We start from the raw sequence: 26286 nt of genomic DNA, 5'->3' as shown, positions 1-26286 counted from the left end.
CACCATAGATCCCATCACACGCATTGCTGCGTGAATGGATACCCTTTGACTGTGTAGCAGCTCCTGGACCCTCAACTGAATTTTGGATTATTTGTTCAGAGGTAAAATTACTCTCTGAAGACTCAAATCCAACACAGCCCCAAGTGAGTCATCCATTGTGATGGAACCAGGGACGACACTGCCCAATTAATGAGTCAACCGTATCTTTGCAAACAAGCTATTATCTGTTGCAGATGACGCTGAAGCAATTCCTGAGATTGTGCCAGGATTAATAAATCGTCAACGTATGGAAAAATCCTTATCTCCTGCTGACGGAGCTAAGCCGCCATTACCACCAACCCTCTGGGAGCTGTCGTCAGTCCAAATGATAGGGTCTGAAAATGAAAATGTTGCTGGAGGATAGCAAACCTGAGATAGGACTGATGGGACAGTGCTATAGGAACATGTAGGTAAGCATCCAGGATATCCAGGGATACCATAAAATCTTCCGGCTCCATGGCCAAAATAATGAAACGTAAAGTCTCCATATGAAAACGAGGCACCCAAATGTACTTGTTCAGCACTTTGAGATTGACTATTGGCCAGAACGACCCATTTGGCTTCTGGACTAGAAAAAGGTTGGAATAAAAACCTTGTCCTCATTGCACAGGAGGAACTGGAAATATCACTCCTGACTGAAGCAACTTCTGAACCGCCTCTTGCAAAGCCCTGGCCTTCGTTTTCACTGAAGACGGGCTGGTACAAAAAAAAAAAAAACTTTGAGGAGGGTGTTCCTTGAAGGCAAACGCATAACCGTGAGATACTGCTTCTTGCACCCAGGCATCTGTGGTATACTGCTGCCAGATCTGTGCAAAATGAAGAAATCCGCCTCCCACCCTGGGATCCCCGCACCATCAGGCTGATGGCTTATCTTCTGGCTTAGAAGCCGGCCCTCTGGTAGCCCAATGCTTTTTAGTCTTTCCAGACTTGTCAGATTGAGACTGTTTGCCATAACCCTTTCCTTTTGCTTTCCCTTGAGTCCGAAAGAGCCGAAAAGCTGGAAATCTAGTTGGATTTGTGTGTGGAAGCAAACTTCACTTTCTTTTGACTCCAAATTACTGTTTAATTCTTTACTAAAAAAAATATCTCCAGTAAAAGGCAAAGACTCAAGAACCTTCTTGGATTTTGAGTCAGCTTTCCATGTACGTAGCCAAACAGCTCTGCGAGCTGCTACTGCTGAGGCTGATGCTTGAGAGGCAATTGTACCCATATCCAAGGATGCTTCTTCCATAAAAATAATATTGCTCTCTAGATACCAATGAAAGATCATACTCCAATGCATCAGCCCAGGCTGCCACTGCTTTTGCCATCCATACTGAAGCCATGGCTGATCTTACGATTACCCCAGACGAAGAGAAAAGGTTTTTAAAAAAAACATCTATTTTCCTATCCGTGACATAATTTAATAATGTTGAAGGCAGAGGTAATGTAATCAAATGACACGCGTATCTACTTTGGGAGCCATCTCCCTTGTTAAACAGTCCCCAGCTGGAAATGGATAATGGGAATGCCATTTCTTTGGAATTCTAAACCTCTTACTGGGTGTTACCCAAGCCTCTTGCATAATTTCTGTCAGCTGTTCTGACCCAGGAAATTCAGTACTGTTTTGGGACGTTTAAACACAGGTGCCTTCGATTTTAACAAAGGCTCTGTATCCTTAAAGGAGGCAGCAAAGGCTTTCATAGCACAAAACAGCTCAGGTATGTCCACTGAGCTGAGACCTTCATCCTCGTCTCTGTATGCAGACCCGGAATGTGATCATCCTCCGACGAGTCCCCATCTGAAACATGTGTAGACTGTGAAGATGTTGTTTCATGTCTATGCGATTTACTTTCCACCGGCCATTCTGCCTGTTTTTGTTGAAAGGCTGCAGATTCCTGGACTGGATGTGATAAACCCCAGGAGGAATGTTGCATGTAAGGGTTAATAGGGTAACCTATCCTTGGTAAAGGAGCTGGCATTATCCGATCAGCTATACTGGATAATGTCTGTGCAAAAAAAGCCCATGGGGGTTCAACTTGAACCTGTGCCTGCCTTGGATTATTAAGAAGGCTTTGGTGAAAGCTAAAACAGTTTGCACATAATCCATTTTGAACCAGATCCTGAGAGGTTAACCCAGCTTGCAAGACAAACATGAAGTGAGTGTTGGTATTGCTGTTGTGGAGAGTGTATCCTCCTCATCGTTGCCGCTCTTACACATGATAAACAATCACACACCTGTACAGTGTTAACTACACAATTTGTGACTGAAATCACTTTAAAACTTGTTAAAGTGACATACAATCCGATCCCTCCATGCTTTGTACCAGCATTGAGGATCGGAATACACATAAACTGACAGAAATAGTAAAGACAGCAATAACACTAGCAATCAGTCACAGGTTATACATTAGTATAATAAGCAATATGAGCACATATTCAACTACAGATACATTTAAAGTATGTACAGTAGTAGAAACATATTACTGCATTACCTTATATAGGACTTTAAACGTATTCAGTCGCACAGCAAAAGAAACAGCAGCAATAGTTTACAGACTCGTATGCATCAGGCACTTATCCAACTACTCGTACTTAATGGTAGGTAAAGACTATGCTACAAAAAAAGTGGAAAACCTCTTGGGCGCTCCTTGTCTATCGTTGGCTGCCTTCTGAATCCAATATTGGACCTATCCCAAAAAAGATCCAAGGATTTGGACAGAAAAAAGTGATTTTGTGGACTAGATGGCGCTAACGTACAAGCAAGAGTGGAAATTGTGAGGGAATAGGAATACTTAGCTGTGCTCTGTATATCCCAGTAGTGGACCGGAAGACTCTGTGTTCGGATCCTTGATGGAACACTCGACCACGGAAAGGGAATATAAAAAGAAAATACACAATGTGTAGTATTGTTATGTACCCTAGGGTGAAAACTTCACCAATCTCATCCGGCGTACCTCACTTACAATGTGAGTCGTCAGATGATATACATAAAGGTATCTTTTAGCATGAATGGTATCTTCACATGAACACACCTCACTTACATCGAGGCAGGTATCTGTACTCATATAAAGGTATCTTTTCTGACCATAGCCAAATTTTTTCACAAAGATATAGTGACAGATTTCTTTCAAAAATGTTGGTACGTGATCAGCGTACCTAACACTCACTCTGACAGCTGCATGTCTCCTCACATCACGGTTTCTTTAAAAAGCTCCATCCAAAAGGGGTAAAAGAATGTGCGTTTAATCAACATAAAAGGCTTGATTCAGCGTAAAAGTCAGACTCCGGGGGAGGTAAGTGCCGTCTTGGAACATAGAAGTGGCCAACTTATATGAGTTCCAAAAAACAAATAAGACAAGGTCCTACCTTCCCTCAGATTCAGTTGTCAGGTCCGCTGACGCAATGCCACCTCTTAGCCAACGCGTTTCGAGTCAGGGGACTCTTTTTCAAGGCATGAGGGTCCATAGCAATAGGTTTCCCTATTTATAGTGGGTAAGAATAAGTCACTTCCAGTCATATAACCGGAAGTGATGAAAAAATATAAAATTAGACATACATATAGAGGCTTACTGTATATGTTCCAAGACGGCACTTACCTCCCCCGGAGTCTGACTTTTACGCTGAATCAAGCCTTTTATGTTGATTAAACGCACATTCTTTTACCCCTTTTGGATGGAGCTTTTTAAAGAAACCGTGATGTGAGGAGACATGCAGCTGTCAGAGTGAGTGTTAGGTACGCTGATCACGTACCAACATTTTTGAAAGAAATCTGTCACTATATCTTTGTGAAAAAATTTGGCTATGGTCAGAAAAGATACCTTTATATGAGTACAGATACCTGCCTCGATGTAAGTGAGGTGTGTTCATATGAAGATACCATTCATGCTAAAAGATACCTTTATGTATATCATCTGACGACTCACATTGTAAGTGAGGTACGCCGGATGAGATTGGTGAAGTTTTCACCCTAGGGTACATAACAATACAACACATTGTGTATTTTCTTTTTATATTCCCTATCCGTGGTCGAGTGTTCCATCAAGGATCCGAACACAGAGTCTTCCGGTCCACTACTGGGATATACAGAGCACAGCTAAGTATTCCTATTCCCTCACAATTTCCACTCTTGCTTGTACGTTAGCGCCATCTAGTCCACAAAATCACTTTTCTCTAGGTAAAGACTATGTCTATAGATTGTAAGCGTGCGAGCAGGGCCTTCCTACCTCTGTGACTGTTTGTTATTACCCAGTTTGTTATATCATTGTTATTTCCAATTGTAAAGCGCAACGGAATTTACTGCGCTACATAAGAAAATAAGAATTTACTTACCGATAATTCTATTTCTCGTAGTCCGTAGTGGATGCTGGGGACTCCGTAAGGACCATGGGGAATAGCGGCTCCGCAGGAGACTGGGCACAAAAGTAAAGCTTTAGAACTACCTGGTGTGCACTGGCTCCTCCCCCTATGACCCTCCTCCAAGCCTCAGTTAGGATACTGTGCCCGGACGAGCGTACACAATAAGGAAGGATTTTGAATCCCGGGTAAGACTCATACCAGCCACACCAATCACACCATATAACTTGTAATCTAAACCCAGTTAACAGCATGATAACAGAGGAGCCTCTAGAAAAGATGGCTCACTACAGCAATAACCCGATTTTTTTGGTAACAATAACTATGTACCAGTATTGCAGACAATCCGCACTTGGGATGGGCGCCCAGCATCCACTACGGACTACGAGAAATAGAATTATCGGTAAGTAAATTCTTATTTTCTCTAACGTCCTAAGTGGATGCTGGGGACTCCGTAAGGACCATGGGGATTATACCAAAGCTCCCAAACGGGCGGGAGAGTGCGGATGACTCTGCAGCACCAAATGAGAGAACTCCAGGTCCTCCTCAGCCAGGGTATCAAATTTGTAGAATTTTACAAACGTATTTGCTCCTGACCAAGTAACTGCTCGGCAAAGTTGTAAAGCCGAGACCCCTCGGGCAGCCGCCCAAGATGAGCCCACCTTCCTTGTGGAATAGGCTTTTACAGATTTTGGCTGTGGCAGGCCTGCCACAGAATGTGCAAGCTGAATTGTACTACAAATCCAACGAGCAATAGTCTGCTTAGAAGCAGGAGCACCCAGCTTGTTGGGTGCATACAGAATAAACAACGAGTCAGATTTTCTGACTCCAGCCGTCCTGGAAACCTATATTTCCAGGGCTCTGACAACGTCTAGCAACTTGGAGTCCTCCAAGTCCCTAGTAGCCGCAGGCACCACAATAGGTTGATTCAGGGGAAACGCTGAAACCACCTTAGGGAGAAACTGAGGACAAGTCCTCAATTCCGCCCTGTCCGAATGGAAAATCAGATGAGGGCTTTTACAGGATAATGCCGCCAATTCTGACACGCACCTGGCCCAGGCCAGGGCCAACAGCATGACCACTTTCCATGTGAGATATTTTAACTCCACATATTTAAGTGGTTCAAACCAATGTGACTTTTGGACCCCAAAAACTACATTTAGATCCCAAGGTGCCACTGGAGGCACAAAAGGAGGCTGTATATACAGTACCCCTTTCACAAACGTCTGAACTTCAGGGACTGAAGCTAGTTCTTTTTGGAAGAAAACTGACAGGGCCGAAATTTGAACCTTAATGGACCCCCATTTCAGGCCCATAGACACTCCTGTTTGCAGGAAATGTAGGAATCGACCTAGTTGAAAGTTCCTCCGTCGGGGCCTTACTGGCCTCGCACCACGCAACATATTTTCGCCAAATGCGGTGATAATGTTTTGCGGTTATATCTTTCCTGGCTTTGATCAGGATAGGAATGACTTCATTCGGAATGCCTTTCTCCTTCAGGATCCGGCGTTCAACCGCCATGCCGTCAAACGCAGCCGCGGTAAGTCTTGGAACAGACAGGGTCCTTGCTGGAGCAGGTCCCTTCTTAGAGGTAGAGGCCACGGATCCTCCGTGAGCATCTCTTGAAGTTCCGGTTACCAAGTCCTTCTTGGCCAATCCGGAGCCACGAATATAGTGCTTACTCCTCTCCATCTTATAATTCTCAGTACCTTGGGTATGAGAGGCAGAGGAGGGAACACATACACTGACTGGTACACCCACTGTGTTACCAGAGCGTCTACAGCTATTGCCTGAGGGTCCCTTGACCTGGCGCAATACTTGTAGAGTTTTATAAACATGTGGAAGACTTCTGGGTGAAGTCCCCACTCTCCCGGGTGGAGGTCGTGTCTGCTGAGGAAGTCTGCTTCCCAGTTGTCCACTCCCGGAATGAATACTGCTGACAGTGCTATCACATGATTTTCCGCCCAGCGAAGAATCCTTGCAGCTTCTGCCATTGCCCTCCTGCTTCTTGTGTCACCCTGTCTGTTTACGTGGGTGACTGCCGTGATGTTGTCCGAATGGATCAACTCCGGGTGACCTTGAAGCAGAGGTCTTGCTGAGCTTAGAGCATTGTAAATGGCCCTTAGCTTCAGGATATTTATGTGAAGTGATGTCTCCAGGCTTGACCATAAGCTCTGGAAATTCCTTCCCTGTGTGACTGCTCCCCAGCCTCGCAGGCTGGCATCCGTGGTCACCAGGACCCAGTCCTGAATGTGCGGCCCTCTAGAAGATGAGCACTCTGCAACCACCACAGGAGAGACACCCTTGTGCTTGGTGACAGGGTTATCCGCTGATGCATCTGAAGATGCGACCCGGACCATTTGTCCAGCAGGTCCCACTGGAAAGTTCTTGCGTGGAATCTGCCGAATGGGATTGCTTCGTAGGAAGCCACCATTTTTCCCAGAACCATTTCATTGATGTACTGAGACTTGGCTCGGTTATAGGAGGTTCCCGACTAGCTCGGATAACTCCCTGACTTTCTCCTCCGGGAGAAACACCTTTTTCTGGATTGTGTCCAGGATCATCCCTAAGAACAGAAGACGAGTCGTCGAAATCAGCTGCGATTTTGGAATATTGAGAATCCAATCGTGCTGCCGCAACACTACCTGAGATAGTGCTACACCGACCTCCAACTGTTCCCTGGATCTTACCCTTATCAGGGAATCGTCCAAGTAAGGGATAACTAAAATTCCCTTCCTTCGAAGGAGTATCATCATTTCGGCCATTACCTTGGTAAAGACCCGGGGTGCCGTGGACCATCCATACGGCAGCGTCTGAAACTGATAGTGACAGTTCTGTACCATAAACCTGAGGTACCCTTGGTGAGAAGGGTAAATTGGGACATGAAGGTAAGCATCCTTGATGTCCCGAGACATCATGTAGTCCCCTTCTTCCAGGTTCGCAATCACTGCTCTGAGTGACTCAATCTTGAATTTGAACCTCCGTATGTAAGTGTTCAAGATTTTAGATTTAGAATCGGTCTCACCGAACCGTTCGGCTTCAGTACCACAACAGTGTGGAATAATACCCCGTTCCCTGTTGCAGGAGGGGTACCTTGATTATCACCTGCTGGGAATACAGCTTGTGAATGGCTTCCAAAACTGCCTCCCTGTCAGAAGGAGACATCGTTAAAGCAGACTTTAGGAAACGGCGAGGGGGAGACGTCTCGAATTCCAATTTGTACCCCTGAGATATCACCTGAAGGATCCAGGGGTCTACTTGTGAGTGAGCCCACTGCGCGCTGAAATTCATTGAGACGGGCCCCCACCGTGCCTGATTCGGCTTGTAAAGCCCCAGCGTCATACTGAGGGCTTGGCAGAGGCGGGAGAGGGTTTCTGTTCCTGGGAACTGGCTGATTTCTGCAGCCTTTTTTCTCTCCCTCTGTCACGGGGCAGAAATGAGGAACCTTTTGCCCACGAAAAGACTGCGCCTGATAATACGGCGTCTTCTTATGTTGAGAGGCGACCTGGGGTACAAACGTGGATTTCCCAGCTGTTGCTGTGGCCACCAGGTCTGAAAGACCGACCCCAAATAACTCCTCCCCTTAATAAGGCAATACTTCCAAATGCCGTTTGGAATCCGCATCACCTGACCACTGTCGTGTCCATAACCCTCTACTGGCAGAAATGGACAACGCACTTAGACTTGATGCCAGTCGGCAAATATTCCGCTGTGCATCACGCATATATAGAAATGCATCTTTTAAATGCTCTATAGGCAATAATATACTGTCCCTATCTAGGGTATCAATATTTTCAGTCAGGGAATCCGACCACGCCAACCCAGCACTGCACATCCAGGCTGAGGCGATTGCTGGTCGCAGTATAACACCAGTATGTGTGTAAATACATTTTAGGATACCCTCCTGCTTTCTATCAGCAGGATCCTTAAGGGCGGCCATCTCAGGAGAGGGTAGAGCCCTTGTTCTTACAAGCGTGTGAGCGCTTTATCCACCCTAGGGGGTGTTTCCCAACGCACCCTAACCTCTGGCGGGAAAGGATATAATGCCAATAACATTTTAGAAATTATCAGTTGTTATCGGGGGAAACCCACGCATCATCACACACCTCATTTAATTTCTCAGATTCAGGAAAACTACAGGTAGTTTTTCCTCACCGAACATAATACCCCTTTTTGGTGGTACTCGTATTATCAGAAATGTGTACGATTTTTCATTGCCTCAATCATGTAACGTGTGGCCCTACTGGAAGTCACATTTGTCTCTTCACCGTCGACACTGGAGTTAGTATCCGTGTCGGCGTCTATATCTGCCATCTGAGGTAACGGGCGCTTTAGAGCCCCTGACGGCCTATGAGACGTCTGGACAGGCACAAGCTGAGTAGCCGGCTGTCTCATGTCAACCACTGTCTTTTATACAGAGCTGACACTGTTACGTAATTCCTTCCAACAGTTCATCCACTCAGGTGTCGACCCCCTAGGGGGTGACATCCCTATTACAGGCAATCTGCTCCGTCTCCACATCATTTTTCTCCTCATACATGTCGACACAAACGTACCGACACACAGCACACACACAGGGAATGCTCTGATAGAGGACAGGACCCCACTAGCCCTTTGGGGAGACAGAGGGAGAGTTTGCCAGCACACACCAGAGCGCTATATATATACAGGGATAACCTTATATAAGTGTTTTTCCCCTTATAGCTGCTGTATTTTTAATACTGCGCGTAATTAGTGCCCCCCTCTCTTTTTTAACCCTTTCTGTAGTGTAGTGACTGCAGGGGAGAGCCAGGGAGCTTCCCTCCAACGGAGCTGTGAGGGAAAATGGCGCCAGTGTGCTGAGGAGATAGGCTCCGCCCCCTTTTCGGTGGCCTTATCTCCCGTTTTTCTGTGTATTCTGGCAGGGGTTAAATTCATCCATATAGGCATGGAGCTATATGTGATGCATTTTTTTTTGCCATCCAAGGTGTTTTTATTGCGTCTCAGGGTGCCCCCCCCCCCCAGCGCCCTGCACCCTCAGTGACCGGAGTGTGAAGTGTGCTGAGACCAATGGCGCACAGCTGCAGTGCTGTGCGCTACCTTGTTGAAGACAGGACGTCTTCTGCCGCCGATTTTCCGGACCTCTTCTGTCTTCTGGCTCTGAAGGGGGCCGGCGGCGCGGCTCTGGGACCTATCCATGGCTGGGCCTGTGATCGGTCCCTCTGGAGCTAATGTCCAGTAGCCTAAGAAGCCCAATCCACTCTGCACGCAGGTGAGTTCGCTTCTTCTCCCCTTAGTCCCTCGATGCAGTGAGCCTGTTGCCAGCAGGTCTCACTGAACATAAAAAACCTAAAACTAAACTTTTCACTAAGCAGCTCAGGAGAGCCACCTAGTGTGCACCCTTCTCGTTCGGGCACAAAAATCTAACTGAGGCTTGGAGGAGGGTCATAGGGGGAGGAGCCAGTGCACACCAGGTAGTTCTAAAGCTTTACTTTTGTGCCCAGTCTCCTGCGGAGCCGCTATTCCCCATGGTCCTTACGGAGTCCCCAGCATCCACTTAGGACGTTAGAGAAACTGTTAATAAATAAATAAATAAATAAATAAATAAATAAATCACCTGGCTCAGGAGAGTGGGACACAGGGAGACTTCACCCCGCTTCCAGGATTGATCAATACGTTACAGAACGCTGAGTGTATCCAGACGCTAATAGTGTGCACAAATGCCCGGTGAACCTACAGTGAACACAGACGCCCAAGTGAACATCAATGCACCACACAGCCGCCTATGCTGTGACTGGGTCCTTTTAGATACACAGTGTCTCAGACGGAAGCGGGAAATCAGTTAATGGCGGGAAACTCGGAGGTAACTGGTCATGAACGAGGGGAGCGACCAGGGGAGCGTCTTACTCCCCACTGCTGACATCAACCCCAGGGATCGCGGCCTCCCACTAATCCCTGGAGCCTAGCGCTGGTGCACCTGAGGTGGCAGACGCGTCAGCTACTGTGGTAGTCTCCTTCCAGAAAACAGTGCGGCTGTGTCTTGCGTCTCCCCCACTATGTGGAACAGACACCTTACCTTCTCCCCGTGTTCCGGCCACAGCCTGGTAACGTCCGCTGGACTTGCTAGTACATACAACACAGACGCCCGCCGAAACAGCACTGTACACGTGGGTAAGTGTTGTCGCGACCCGGTAGAGAGTTGTTAGAGCGACTCTTTCTAAGGTGCGTATAAGATGCTTTTTAGAAAACTCACTCAAAAAACATAAGACTATAAAAATAAATTAAATAACAAGCTTATGGCTGCCAAAATCAGCAGCCCCAAGATCGTGGTCCGGCTCCTGCTGCACCAACAAAAAAACTGAATTGCTGAGCCAGGAGGCGGGAATAAAGGGGACAGGCCTGTTGCATTCTAGGAGGCCGAAAGCTTTCGTTGGTGCCAATCCGCTGACGCTACCTCATATCCCAATGCTTATCCTGTGGATGATCTGTGGACCCTGAAGGAGAAAATTTTAAATTAATAAATTAGCCTTAATACAAGATATCCAATCAGGTACAGTCCCAAATTAAACATTTCTGGGAAACAAAAGATTCTGAGGCCAGAACTTTGGATTATTGAGCAACTGTATAATAAGATTCCTATTTCCTGCTGTTAGACACAATTCTTACCACCTGTCTCATTCTCCAGAACAGATGTAGGCAACTTGTAGAATATCAGCTAGAGTGGATCTACACATCTCAGCTTGTCCTAACAGCAAAACGGTGGCAGGGCATGCTCAGAGATGTAGTTCTACAGGTGTAATTGTAGGTGTAGTTCTACAGCAGCTGGGGTGCCGGTCACAAACTAAAATCTTGACAAAAGCATTACAAAGTTCAACAAAGTGCACTAAGCATGGTACGATGGGGATACAGTAATAGTGCACCGAGGTACAGCGAGAGGGTTACCCGTCTTGGTGCATCTACTGAGCAGCAATGAGAAATATCTTGTAAATAAATGATGGTAACTATGCATTACATGATGAGAAGTTATGAAACAAACTCGTTTTTCCTTAGTTAAGAAGTGGAGCAAAGATCTGTGGCAGACATACAAGAGAGAACCGTATAGATATATGGGAGACGTGTCATTCTACACAAGAACGCCAACTGTGCCTTTTAAACAGAGGTATCTAAAAAGCATGTGAGACATGTGTAGTGTACGGATTCCAGATTGAAGGATGTATATACTATGCTATGTATGCACTAGTATAATCGGAGACTGCTGGATCACAGGAATCTTTAAAGTGATTCTTCTGAAACTGATTTTCAAGACCTTTACATGTTAAAATGAAAAACAAGGAGGATGGGATGCCAGCAGGACATCCGTGGCAACTTTGAAGTGGAACATCAGCAGAATGGAAAACACTAAATGGCTGATGATCTCCTGATGGAAATAAAAAAGAAGGAATGTTGAGGGGAAAAATACCATTTATTTCCAATGACCACTAGCCAGTACAGGGAGAATACACTCACTTATGCCCAAAAGTTAACTCAGATGCACCCATCTCTGCACAAAGTTTATGACCAGTATACATCAGATACATTTATATTAACAACCAGGTAAAATCTATGATGAAATTAAAGGCTTTAAATATGTGTTTTGAAGCTGGCATTCATTTGCTATTAGATTCCCAAATTTGTTAATCATACTTGGCGACTTTATCTTTCTCCTCTCCAGGAGAAGCCCAGAGAGGAGATGCAGGTGACTACTCTGGGGGCAGAGCCAAGTTCCTCACGTCATTAGGCCTTACAAATCACTTAATACTGGCCCCACACCCCTCCCCACAGACCCACGATCCTTGTATTTTTCTCCCCATCCTGCCCACTTCACTAGGAAGCAGATGGGATGCAGGAAATCTGCCTGAAAAATCATGAGTCTCGAACCTTCCAGGAGAGAAGTATGCCTAACATTCCAGGTTTTAAGGAAATCCATAGCCTGAGCAGATTGTTAAATCAAAATGACTGGGTTAGTAATGAAGTCACCTGAACTCAAGTATGGAGTTCTTTAAAACCAGGACTGTTAGGATGCTTTGAGGAATGAGTTTCTGGAGGCCTTGTATACTGATCAAACTATGAATAAATTTAGCAGCATTCCTACTCAATAAGCACCTTAGAATCAAATGGATTATTCCTATACCACTAGCAACTGTGATAATGGAGAGATAAAGGAACTAGACATGTAACACCACTGACCACACATGGTCTTAAAAAAAAAACAAAACAGAACAATGTAAACAAGTGGAAATGTTTGCTTAAAAAATAAATGATATTCTTTACATGACACGAGGAGGGAATTGTGTTTGTACTTGCGGTAGGATAGTTACACTGTGAGCTCCGTAGCAGCAGGGACCAATAAGTCAGAATAAAGTAAAATCTCCCATTGTACTAGGCTGTGAATATATCTAAAAACTTTACAAAGGAAAGATGAAAACTCTATGCTCTGGTACACTGGGCCTGATTCTGTGTTGCCAATAAAGTAAGAAGGAGCATGTAACTGTGCACCTGAGGGGGCATTCAGATGTGGTTGGAGTTGCTGCATCCATAGCAAAGTAAAAATTATCGGTACTTTGCGCACATGCAGGACCCGTTCTGCTCGATGACAGATGCAGGAAAGCATCAGACTGTCAGTGACTAACAGTCTGATGCCATCTGGGAGTGGGGAGGGGGTGGCGACTTCCTCCGTTTCTCCAAATGGAGGCGTGTTGTTGTTGTTGCATGGGAGGGGAGGGGCTAGGCTCTCCATCAGAGGATAGAGATTTCTGGCCTCTAGATAGCGCTTGCAAGGCCCCATAGGTCTCGCAGTCAGCCAATGGTGACAGAGGTCCTCAGTCCTAGGATGTAGTTCGGATCAGTAATGCAGCAGGATACGTGACACCTCTTGTTGCATTACCATATTAATGTAAGCAGCAGAGATAGCTACTCCAACCACATCTGAATAAGCCCCACTTGGCAATTCCATGTCGCACTGCAGGTGGAGTAGAACTCACATGTGCAGAGAAATTTAGTGTCCTAGCTCAATTCTAAATTGCAGTGTAAAACTAAAGCTGCTCAGTATGTGTGGGCTACATGCAAAAAGCAGCCAGTATTTACCCTGCATGCACAAAATAAATGTATTTGCCCCCCTTGCAGTGGAGCATGGTTTGTCCAGGGGCACGGTTACTTGATTTTTATGCTTTACTCCCAACTCAGAATCCGGCGCACCATATCTACCAGTGCCGAAAAGTCTTCCTGAAGAGATCAGCTCTTGAAATGGATGGTTCCAAATATAAAGCATAACACATGTGGTTTGCCAGCAGCTTCTAACATGCCAAGCTATAAAAGCTTCAGGAGTGGTAAGCATTGGCAGAAGACATGCACTAATTACACAATAGGCATGGTGCAACTTCTTTTCATGCTCATTTGGCGGTATTCAATTCTTTTCACCCCCTTCCACACCCATTCTGTTTCTGCTGACAGGGGTGGTATAATCATTTCAGCTCTCTACCCCCGGGGTAGGGAGGACGCCCAACCCTTAACGCAGCTAAACCTGATTACTATGGGCACGTTATGTGCGATACCGGGAATCACTTTAGAAAGGAGATTGGGCGTGATATATCATTTGAATACCGCCCAATATGTGGCAAGTTTACTGTATATGGCTCAAACATTGAAATGAAAACCATTTATTTTTCACAAAGAGGAGCCCTGTAATCCATTACTTAATGTGTTCACATACTGTAGCAACAAAAACAATTACATGTTAAAGGAAAATAACCTACCCTTAATAATTCCTCGGGAAGATCCCCGCCTTCATTAATTCCACGATTCATAGATATAAAGCGCTCTACAGAGGGTTTATCCCTCACGTTGGGGTTGTGTAAGCTGGTGTTCAGCATGATGATAGCAAATGACAGGACATAGCAGGTATCTGCAGTAATGCAACAAAACACAACTGTAATGAAAGTCATTCTACAGAGACCATCTGTTAAAACAAGCAAGCAAGACAGTTTCCAGAAAACATGTTTCATAAATAGACCCCAGAGGGCGGCTTAGTGGGGTATTCCCAGCAAGGATTTCCGTTATCATGAGCGAATGTGTCATACAATTCCAGAGAGATCACGATAGCATTACATCAAACCTGTCTGTAAGAGTGACCTATATAGCAAAGTATAGACAAATCAATGCATTCAATATAAAATGAAAACACAGTATGGACTGGCACACAAGTCATTTATAAAATGCTATGTAAAGCCCACCATTACCATACAGAGCACTTGAACAAAACAAAACACTATTTAAAGTCTTCAAAGGCATGATGTGACAAATACACAAGACAGATTTAGGAAGCGACTTCCATTAATGCTGTTAATTCAAAGGCAGCCTTAGGAAATAATTATAGGTTCCAGATTTCCAGTGATAACTGTCAGGAGCTTCCTGAGAGAACCAGGCACATGGAAGCCATAAATGTATGTTTGAGTGGAATGATCCCTGCATACAAACATATGGATTCAAATACTAAGGGGGAGGTGTGTCAAACAGTTTAAAGAGTGGAGAAGTGGACCAAAGGAGAAGGTGCCCATAGCAACCAATGAGCTTCTACCTATCATTTTATAGACTGTGCTTGATGAATGCTACCTCAAGTTTGTTATGGGCAACATCCGCACTGGTCTACGTCTCTACTCTACACTGCTTGATACATCTCCCCCTTAGTGCCAAAACAGTGGATAAATATTGTAATGATGCTACTGATCTGCAGTAGCGGCCATTACCAACATGAAAGATGCGTACTCCTCACAACCCCTGCTAGGCAAATAGCCAGTGTACAGGAGGGATAAAGTACCAACCAATCAGCTCCTAGTTGTCATTTTCCAAACACAGCCTGTAACATGGCAGTTAGTAGCTGACTGGCTGGTCTTTTCTCTCTCTCCACGCTTGGTAAATCTCCCCCTTAGAGGGCTGAGACAGTATTTGTGAGAACGAAGTAACATCCTGCTTTATGCCTCAATGGGATTCACTAGTCCTAAGCAGTGGCACCGAGGGGAGGGGGGTACTAATTACCCGGACCTGTTGTAGGGGCCTGGCGGGGGGCCGGGTCCACGCCACATCCCCAGTCTCTCTAACAAGCCCAGCACAGGGGTCCAGAGAGGCTGCAGCAGTCTCCTCTACCTGCAGGGGGAGGTTAGTGATCGCACTGATCATGCCCCCTCCTAAATATATCCTTGGCGGAGTGACGCACCGTGCCCGCTGTGCTTTGCGGCATACAAACAATACTTTTTTCAAGCTTTTTTTTTTTTTTTAAAAGGTGTCATGGCCACATGATTAAGACATGCCCCTTGCATTACCAGGGCCCGTTCAGGCTGTCTACGGCCCTGGTCCTTAGTTAGAAAAACGTAAGCTTTGGTACATCTCACAAATTGGCTGCCTTCCACTGCCTGTGGGTACTGGATGCCACTATTATCATATGCATAAAAAACTGTCAAGGGATCCTACACAATCTCACTACCTTTCAACAAACCAGTTTGTTGTGTTATATCAGATTTATTCTATACAAATATTAGTGAAAGCATAAGGTCACATTACTTAAAAGTTTCAGGGCCGTACATCGGCCCTCATTCCGAGTTGTTCGCTCGTTCTTTTTCATCGCATCGCAGCGATTTTCCGCAAACTGCGCATGCGCAATGTTCGCACTGCGACTGCGCCAAGTAAATTTGCTAAGAAGTTTGGTATTTTACTCACGGCATTACGAGGTTTTTTCTTCGTTCTGGTGATCGTTGTGTGATTGACAGGAAGTGGATGTTTCTGGGCGGAAACTGACCGTTTTATGGGTGTGTGTGAAAAAACGCTGCCGTTTCTGGGAAAAACGCGGGAGTGGCTGGAGAAACGGGGGAGTGTCTGGGCGAACGCTGGGTAGGTTTGTGACGTCAAACCAGGAACGAAACTGACTGAACTGATCGCAGTGGCAGAGTAAGTGTGGAGCTACTCAGAAACTGCTAAGAAATTTCTATTCGCAATTTTGAGAATCTTTCGTTCGCTATTTTGATAAGCTGAGATTCACTCCCAGTAGGCGGCGGCTTAGCGTGTGCAAAGCTGCTAAAAGCAGCTAGCGAGCGAACAACTCGGAATGAGGGCCATCGTCCTTACATTGTAAACTTTAGCATGAACTGTCCTCTCATCTTTTATTTTATTGTATGTTTCTATATTGTTGGTATCATGGGGGAGATGTATCAATCTTTGGAGAGAGATAAAGTCAGTTTTTGTCATTTTTCAAACCACCATAAAATTATCCATTAACTTGAAAGGTATAGAGATTTCAGTATAACTTCTCAATGATGTCTCCAGTATGAGAAGACCTCATGATCTTGTGACCATGGTGGTGATTCAGACCTGATCGCTGGGCTGCTAACTTTGCTGTCTTGCATTCAGATAGTCGCAGCCCCCAGGGGGAGTGTAAATTCGCCGTGCAAGTGTGCGATCCCATGTGTATGCCGAGGTGCAAAAAACCACTGTGTGCAGTCTCTGCGCAGCCCAGGACTTACTCCTACAGTGGGATCGGAAGAGGCTGATTGGGGCCGAAGCGGACGTCACACACCCTCCCTGAAAACGCTTGGGAACGCCTGCGTTTTTCCGGACACTCCTGTCAATCACCTTGCGTACGCTCATGCAATCTGAATTTTCGCACCATCCTGTTGCTGACTGGCGATGCCCGTTGTCTTTGTCTGATGCACGTGCGCATTGCGGTGCATACGAATGCGCAGTTATGATTTGATCACCCGCTGTGTGAAAACGCACAGCAGCGATCCGGTCTAAATCACCCCCCATATACAACATTTGTTTATCACGGAGAGCCGCTGACAAGCGTTTCACTTTTACAGTGTTTATTTTTGTGTGTTTTGCTACTGTTAAAAATCAGGAGTGCAGATCATATAAGACACCTTAACTTGTCCTACAAACCTGTGGACTGAAACACCCCAGGGTTACACAGACAATATCGAGATGCAAACGCTTCCATCATTCTATCTATCTTCTGGGCTTCGCCTGGCAGCCTGAAGCTCCACAAAAATTGCCTGCAAGAAAAAAATTATAGATCCATAAATAATGAATTGAAACAATTCACCAAATACTGATAAGTTACATTAACCACCCCTTACTCCTGGAATAGAATACTGCTAGCAAGTCTGCACTGAAGCTGTCCACCAGATGAACAGCTACTTGTATATTGTACCATTTCTATCTAGGACGTGCGTTACACAGTTTACATGGTCTTACAGTAGCCTGGCAAGCATCTGAGTCATTATACTCGCACAGAGATCAGTATTCCCAAAGCGAGTGTGAGATCAGCAGACTGATTCCATCAATTTGCTGTTCTCTGTAATGGCCCTAGAGGATTAATTCTTCCGGAAAGAACCATAACACAAGTAACGATGAAAAGGTGTGAACCAGATTGTGGCCTCAGCAACTTCAGCATTAGGAGCTAGTAATAGCACAAATTATACAGTTATTTATCAAAATACACCTGTGCCAGCCTGTGTGTCTGGCTTCTGCTGTGTCCACCAGTATAACTATCTATCTATAAGGTACCACAATAGCATTACAGAATTATAATATATGTAACATTTATATTATAGAATACACAATCTGTATTTAAGAGTATTTGATTTAACTTGGTTATACGTAACAAGCTACGTCAGCACAAGAATAGCTCTCCCAAGTGATTACAAATATTCTTTTTGCTAATATAGTTTCCACACCAGCAATTTATGGAATGGCCCAGAGTACAGACATGTGGCTGCTATAGATCTGTATCTGTCAGACTCTAACTGCTAATTAGTAAAAAGTAATACAAATCATGAGGATCCCCAGACTGCACGCACAATGCTTTGCTGACCTTAACGCCTGGACAAGATTCAAATCTGCAAACTCATGGAGTTCAACAAATGCTTGAAGAACCAGGATATTAAAGTCATCCCTGTAAGAAAAAGGAAAACAAAATACAAAATCAGAACATATATGAGGAGTTTGGATTAGATACGTAGTTACTTATTACGCAAGTAGCTAAATTAATGAAAAATAAAAGCCCACTTGGTTTTCCCAATGATGTTCATTTTCCAGCATTAGAGAGCACCGAAACTTTTGTTATCAGTGATATTATCATTTTGCGGTGCAGCGAGAACCCATTAAATGCCAGCAAGTTGTGCATTGTATTTGTTTACACACATGCCCACATTCCTAAACAATTGTCAGGGTATTAATGCAGCGAGAACCCATTAAATGCCAGCAAGTTGTGCACTGTATTTGTTTACACACATGCCCGGGTTATTAATCAGCTTACACAACAGGGACAGTCTTACGAGCAACAGCAGATCTGCGGAGAAGGCCAAGGACAAATCCTTTTCAGGTCTGCCATACTGGGCATAAGCTGCACAGAATGGGAGGTGACTTTTCACCCATTACCAGGCCTAGAAAATGTCAATATATTCTGCTACATTAAATGACTGCTGTTAGTGTGCTTGTGAGAGGTACATCGTAAACAGAGAACCCATTAAGGGCCCGATTCCAATTTGTACACAATGCCGATGTTCACAAAACTGAGCGATTATCGGTAGACTGTGCATGTGCAGTGATCACATTACGCACGTGCCAATGTGCCACTTGCAGTGAGGATTGACGGCAAAGTGATTGACAGGATGGGACAGTTTTAGGGAGGTAACGCGGAGCAGCTGCAAAAACACAGGCGTGTCACTGGCGTTTTTTCGGCCAGTGTTTCTACCTTCCGCTGCGATCATGTACGTAGAGAAACATAGCATCGCGGCCAGTCTGCGTGACCATACTCTCACTCGGGGGGGGGGGGGGGTCTATGTTCCTCATTTCTGCGTCGATGCTGCGTATGTGTACACAGTTGCTGAGGACCATGTGATGGCTCCAGTGAGCGTCTCTAATCTTTCCTGGGCGGCTGCTTCACATGCGATATTAAGCAAGTCTGTAGGCTGAAAAATCGCAGCTGTGTTGGCATGTGCGTACAAATCGGAACCAGACCCTAAAGTTCAGGAATAATATAAATGTGAGCAATTCAAAACAAAGATTCATACTGGGGTTTTCACTACAGGAATCACACAGACAAGAACATAAATGCACTGGGTGTTCATGTATCCATCATCTACATCAACAGGGCCGTAGAGTGCAATGGTGGCACAAATCCTGGAGGTATGGAATAATAACTACTAGTGCACGATTGCATGTGCCGAGGAACACATTAAAAAACCATCAATGAAAAAAAAAAAAAAACACCAGGGTTTGGTTTACAGATATGAGCCAATAAAAATGTGTGAAATACAAAAAACTGCTTCAGGTGATTTTAGTTATGCGCTCTGTAACGCGTATTCCATGCATTGAGCTTTTACCAATATAGGGACTGATTAAGAGATAGAAGGAAGAATCCACTTCTGGCTTTTGTGATCCGCTGCTGCATCTGAAGACACAGCATCGGATCATCTGCATGAACACTGGTCATCTGAGTAACCCTCAGGTTATGAAGCATGACCTGGAAATTCACGCTGCGGAAGCCAGTGAAGCTACATCCAAGCATACAGCCACTGGCTTCCGTATGCCCCAAAAACAGGCTTCATGCCCATGTTTTCTGTAATGCAGCCTGACGCCCCCACCGTCACCTCCAAACGCTTGCAGCATCTGGGGCACTGGTAGCGACAGCCCTGGATATGCACATACACAGAACCGCATGCGCAGATACAAAAACATTGGAGATGTGAACATCAGATTTACTTACATCAGGAGCACAATACCACAACTGTTAAAGCGATATCAGTATTCACAATGATACACCTTCCACAGCATCATTGATGATAGGTTGACAATAAATAGGTCAACAGTCAATAGCTCAACCACATATGGTCAACATGCATTTGGTCGACAGGCACAAATGGTGTACATGACAATATTCGACTCGCATGTGGTCGACACAAGTTTGTTTTTTTTCATCATTTACTATCCAGGTGTCCGAAGCATGGCAAGCGAAGCAGTACACTAATTGGGGTCAAACCTCTCCAAAAAAGTGTCATCCTTTTTTGTGTTGACCATTTCCATGCTGACCTTTTAAACATGTCGATCTTTTACATGTGAACCTATTGACCCCGTCACCCTGTTGCATGTTGACCATATGGGGTTGACCTATTGACTGTCGACCTAATTCTGGTTGACCAATGGTCCACACGCACACTCGGAGTCCCAGTAGCAATTAATGTCTCTGGATTTTCCTTAGCCTCTAATATCTCCATCAGTCATACATTTGTGTCTTTGTCCCCACTCTTATATGAACTTGCTCTGTTTTTACGTATGTTATACTGACTGTTCCCCAGTGCTGAGCTATGTGGTGTACTATAATGTGCAAACTAAGAACACTTTCCTAGACTTGGTTGGGCTTCACCCCTGTGCACTTTCCATGCATAAAATCAGTGTCAGCACAAAGGGACTGTCTAATGTGTCTAATGGGTTGTCATTTAATATGAGTCTCCCGCAGCACACAGTTCCGTAAATAATCTTCTTCTAATGACCGGCAGACGGGATGCCGGCTGTCAAGACACCCACGAGTGAGAGTATTCCCTGAATGCCGGGATTCCGGCTATTGGCAATGATGGCTGTCGGGATTTCGGCGTCTGTATCCTGACCGTCGGGATCCCGACAGCCGGCAAATTGATTGCATCCTGTTTAAATATACTATAATGACAAGTACGTCAGATGAAAAGAGCTTATATTAAGAATGTTATAGGTGCAAAGCACAAACTGTAGCCATCTGTTTTTTTTCTAAAGACCTAAAGTAAGTAAATGACATGAGTTAAAATCTATTTATATATGAAACACTACCAGTATTCATTTACACATTTATCTTAGGCACAAGTCCTAGGGAAGGATGCATGACGTATAACATTTTGAATATAATGCATTCAGCCATTCTTCACAAGCATAACGGCATTTATTCATTTTCGGAGGATGGACGCATTTTTAGCATTGGTGCATCCCGCCCCTAAGACTGCACTAAGTTGTTCATAGGCAAAAAGCACAGCGCAAATGTACTATTTTCTTCTTTAACCACTTGCCTGGCATGGTCGCATCTGCCTGCAAGTGCTCTATCTGACCTGGTCACACAGGATGCGACCAGTCAGATAGAGTGTTAGCAGCGGCAGGGAAGGGAAACCTCCCTCCGCTGCTGCTGTCAGAGGGACCGGAAGGTCCCTCTGCCTCCCTGCACTCTTCCCTACTGATTGCCGTGCTGTTGATCACTGCTGATTAAATTAACCCCCCAAAGCACCCCCTGTGTACCTGGAGGCTGTCCCGCCTTTCAAAATGAAAGCCGCGATGGTCGCGATGTTCCCGACCGATGTTCCGATGTTTGAGAGAGGGGGGAAAGTACACCTTTTTTTTTTAATATATATTTTTTCTCTTTTTTTCAACTAAAATCATTTTAGATAGTCTTAAATTCATGTTCTTCACCTGATTTACTCATTTAATAAAAAACGACAATTTCTGAGCTCTTTTTTTTTTGGGGGGGGGGTATTGTCAGCTAAGTGGTTAAGACAGACCAACAAGAACCAGAGTGATGGGTTGGGTATGGAAAGCAGACATTCAGGATGCGGCATCACAGTGGGAGTTCCGACACTGGACGGGGGTATTTCACCCTCTGGAGGTGTCGGCTAACACCCCTGGTGCCTAATCCTAACACTCCCCCCCTGCCCCCCTTATAATTGCATAACCTTTCGGCTGAATCGAAATGACATATCATGATTTCCAGTGGTGTATATGCCAGACTGTGCATTCCCCAGATCACATGCGATATCTACTGGTTGCCCGTGCTGCACAACCAGCCGGAAGGTATCATTGCGACCTGCTGCAGCTAGCGTAATGCAGAAATTAGATTCGTTCTGTCGTTCATTGCATCGGTCTAGTGTGTACCAGCAATTTGGCATGGTGCGGAGGAAGTGCAATCGCCCTGACCATCGGCATGATTGCTGGTCATAAAAAAGTGTGTACTGTTGCATGCATGAGCAGCTTTTGAGCAACAGATGCAAATGAAGAGTAACATAGTTGTGCCTGTATAATAATGAGAGCCAACGTTTGACATTAATGGCTATAATCTAAATAATTAACTATAGAACTATTGACTTATTATAGAAAACGTGTAAGCACAATTTGTCTAACGTACTGCAGTAACCACAAGCCTTTAACAGGCAGGATCTATGACTACAGGCTAAAGGGGGGTACTCACGGAAGAGATGTATGCTGAGCGATCTTAACACAGACCGCTCAGCACACATCTCTCACCCCGCTCAGCACAGCGCGATGTGCTGAGCGAGGGGGAAAGCCGACGGGGTGCCGCTCACTTCACACAACGGTGAAATGAGCGACCCGCTAGATTGAGCCTGCATGCAGGCTCAATCTAGCACCGGCGATAGCGCATCGCTATCGCTGGAGGGCATACACACGGCAGATCCGTGCTTAAAATCTAAGCAATCTAGCAAGATTGCTTAGATTTTAAGCACGGATCTCTCCGTGTGTACCCCCCTTAAAAGAGCAGCAGCAGGGAACAATGTACAGTGTGTTTGTGTAACGTTTCTTGTATTTACTGAATACATAAATTCTAAGAGCTTTCACCCTAAATCTCCCAAACTGGAATCAGAGTCACTGCTTCTTCTGAGCGCCACAGACCTCCTACTTGTGCAAATGCTAAGAAAACAGCTTTTCTGGTCGTCTGCCAATGTTACTGGTTAGTCTAAAGAGAAGGAATGTCTGCTGTTTAAACACCAGGGCACAAGGCTCGCCCTGAAACTGTCGTTATGCCAATCAGCTGTCCCTCAGCCAAGCCCATTACTACAACACTAACACTTCTGAAACCAGGCGTGACAATAACTGCTCAATGAAAACAGAAAAGACATACAGTATATGTCCACATCGCCGGTATAGAGTGGAAAGCCTAAAATTCTTATTCCTTCAGTCTAATCACCCTTCGGCCCACCCTCCACTAAGGTATCAAACCAGAGGAAAAAAAAAAAACCCCACAACATCCGCCACACAAAACATGTGACAACACGGAAGGAAAGTCCATGGATGATGGATTAAAAAAAATAAAAATAATGAAAAAAAAAAAAGTGGGGAAATTTGGGGGGATTTTTAAAATGTACGTAAAACTTACGTACAAGACCTGGCAGTGTTTCATGTGTTTAAGCTAAAAAAAACATTATCGTCAATACAGGACTTGTGTGCCTGAATGTGTATACTGGCACGTAGGCTCAGCTTGTAAAAGGTGGCAGATAACACACAGGGTGTCCTTGCTTGGCTTTCAGTGCAGAGCTTTGTGTCATATTTTTTAAGTATACAGACACCACTATAAGACTACACTTCATTTATCCTATTAATGGTCAGGGAATTTACTTTAAATTAGAGATGTGCGGTTCAGTTCTTTACAGATCCAAACCGACCTGAATTTCATAGATCCGAAACGAATAGTGTCCCAGTTTGGATCTCTGGAGGAGATCCAAACCAAACTGAGTCCCGGTTCGGATCTTTCCACAATTTGGAATTAAGACTTTAAATCTGAATTTCGGGTTTTGTATTGCAAAAATTACATGATTTTAGCTGTTTTTATACATTTTTTAAGAAATCCAAAACCCAAGATTCGCATTTTAAATCAAAATTCTATTTTATATATATCATATACACACACACACACACACACACACACACACACACACACACACACACACGTCTTTGCGTTGGGCAGGGGACAGGACATAAAGAGAGAGGAGTAAGTGTACACTTTTTGTATACAGTGCTTCACTTTTTCCACATTTTGATGTGTTACAGCCTTATTCCAAACTGGAATGAATTAATTTTTTCCCCTCAAAATTCTACACACAATACCCATAATGACAACGTGAAAAAAAGTTTTTTTTTTTAGATTTTTGAAAATTTATTAAAATTAAAAAAAAAAAAAAAAATGTAAGACATCACATGTACATAAGTATTCACAGCCTTTGCTCAATACTTTGATGCACCTTTGGTAGCAATTACAGCCTCAAGTATTTTTGAATATGATGTCACAAGCTTGGCACATCTGTCTCAGGGCAGTTTTGCCCATTCCTCTTTGCAGCGCCTCTCAAGCTCAATCAGGTTGGATGGGAAGCGTCGGTGCACAGCCATTTTCAGATCTCTCCAGAGATGTTCAATCGGATTCAAGTCTGGGCTCTGGCTGGGCCACTCAAGGACATTCAGAGTTGTCCTGAAGCCACTCCTTTGATATATTGGCTGTGTGCTTAGGGTCGTTATCCTGCTGAAAGATGAACCGTCAGTCTGAGGTCGAGCGCTTTGGAGCAGGTTTTCATCTAGGATGTCTCTGTACATTGCTGCATTCATCTTTCCCTCTATCCTGACTAGTCTCCCAGTTCCTGTCGCTGAAAAACATCCCCACAGCATGATGCTGCCACCACCATGCTTCACTGTAGGGATGGTATTGGCCTGGTGATGAGCGGTGCCTGGTTTTCTCCAAACATGACGCCTGGCATTCAAGCCAAAGAGTTCAATCCTTGTCTCATCAGACCAGAGAATTTTGTTTCTCGTGGTCTGAGAGTCCTTCAGGTGCATTTTGGCAAACTCCAGGCGGGCTGCTATATGCTTTTTACTAAGAAGTGGTTTCCGTTGGGATACGGTCATTAGGTCGATATCACTTAGGTCGACAGACATTAGGTCGACCACTATTGGTCGACATGCATTAAGCCGACAGGGTCACTAGATCGGCAGTTCAAAAGGTCAACAGGAGTTTTTCACATTTTTCCAAATTTTTTAACTTTTTCATACTTTACGATCCACGTGGACTACAATTGGGTACGGTAACCTGAAGGGGACACGGTGCACTAATTGGAGTTCCCAGTCACTTTGCGAAGAAAGACACCAAAAAAAGAAAGAAAAAAACTTAAAATGTCGATCTTTTGACCTGTTGACCTAATGACCATGTCGACCTAATGCATGTCGACCAATAGTGGTCGACCTAAGTTGTGTCGACCCAACGACTCATACCCCTTCCGTCTTACCATACAGACCTGATTGATGGATTGCTTCAGAGATGATTGTCAATCTGCAAAGTTCTCCCCTCTCCACAGAGGAATGCTGTAGCTCTGAAAGAGTGACCATCGGGTTCTTGGCCACCTCCCTGACTAGGGCCCTTCTTCCCCGATCACTCAGTTTAGACGGCTGGCCAGCTCTAGGAAAAGTCCTGGTGGTTCCGAACTTCTTCCATTTACGGATGATGGAGGCCACTGTACTCATTGGGACCTTCAAAGCAGCAGATATTTTTATGTACCCTTCCCCAGATTTCTGCCGCGAGACAATCCTGTCTCGGAGGTCTACAGACAATTCCATTGACTTCATGCTTGGTTTGTGCTCAGACATGCACTGTCAGGTGTGGGACCTTATATAGACAGGTGTGTGTGCCTTTATAAATCATGTCCAATCAACTGAATTTACCACAGGTAGACTCCAATTAAGCTGTAGGAACATCTCAAGGATGATCAGTCGAAACAGGATGCGCCTGACCTCAATTTTGAGCTTCATGGCAAAGGCTGTGAATACTTATGTACATGTGATTTCTTAGTTTATTATTTTTAATAAATTTGCAAATATCTAAAAAAAAAAAAAAATACTTTTTTCACTTGAATTTTGATGGGAAAATGAATTTGTTCCATTTTGGAATAAGGCTGTAACATAACAAAATGTGGAAAAAGTGAAGCGCTTTGAATACTTTCTGAACACACTGTAGTTTGTTTTATTTTGTTTTGTGGGGGGGGGGGAAATCAGGTAGGTAGGTTTTATTTTGGCAGCATATTAGAATATACAGCAGTATTTTACTTTAGATAGGGGAGG

At 44.6% G+C, this 26286-nt stretch overlaps 1 protein-coding gene across 1 annotated transcript in view; it reads right to left on the bottom strand.

Annotated features, from left to right (window-relative positions):
• CYTH3 (cytohesin 3) overlaps positions 1-26286 on the bottom strand; it is a 262694-nt gene that overhangs the window by 90223 nt on the left and 146185 nt on the right. The window contains exons 6-8 of the mRNA XM_063934469.1: positions 18251-18331; positions 17317-17429; positions 14145-14293 (exon numbers count right to left, since the gene is read on the bottom strand). Of these exons, the coding sequence (XP_063790539.1) occupies positions 14145-14293; positions 17317-17429; positions 18251-18331 (343 nt within the window). The remainder of the gene's footprint in view (positions 1-14144; positions 14294-17316; positions 17430-18250; positions 18332-26286) is intronic.

The sequence above is a fragment of the Pseudophryne corroboree genome, chromosome 7 (assembly GCF_028390025.1).
Source record: "Pseudophryne corroboree isolate aPseCor3 chromosome 7, aPseCor3.hap2, whole genome shotgun sequence".
NCBI classification, from domain to species: Eukaryota; Metazoa; Chordata; class Amphibia; order Anura; family Myobatrachidae; genus Pseudophryne; species Pseudophryne corroboree.
Note: the sequence above shows the minus strand (reverse complement) of the source record. Positions and strands in the feature narration are given on the sequence as shown.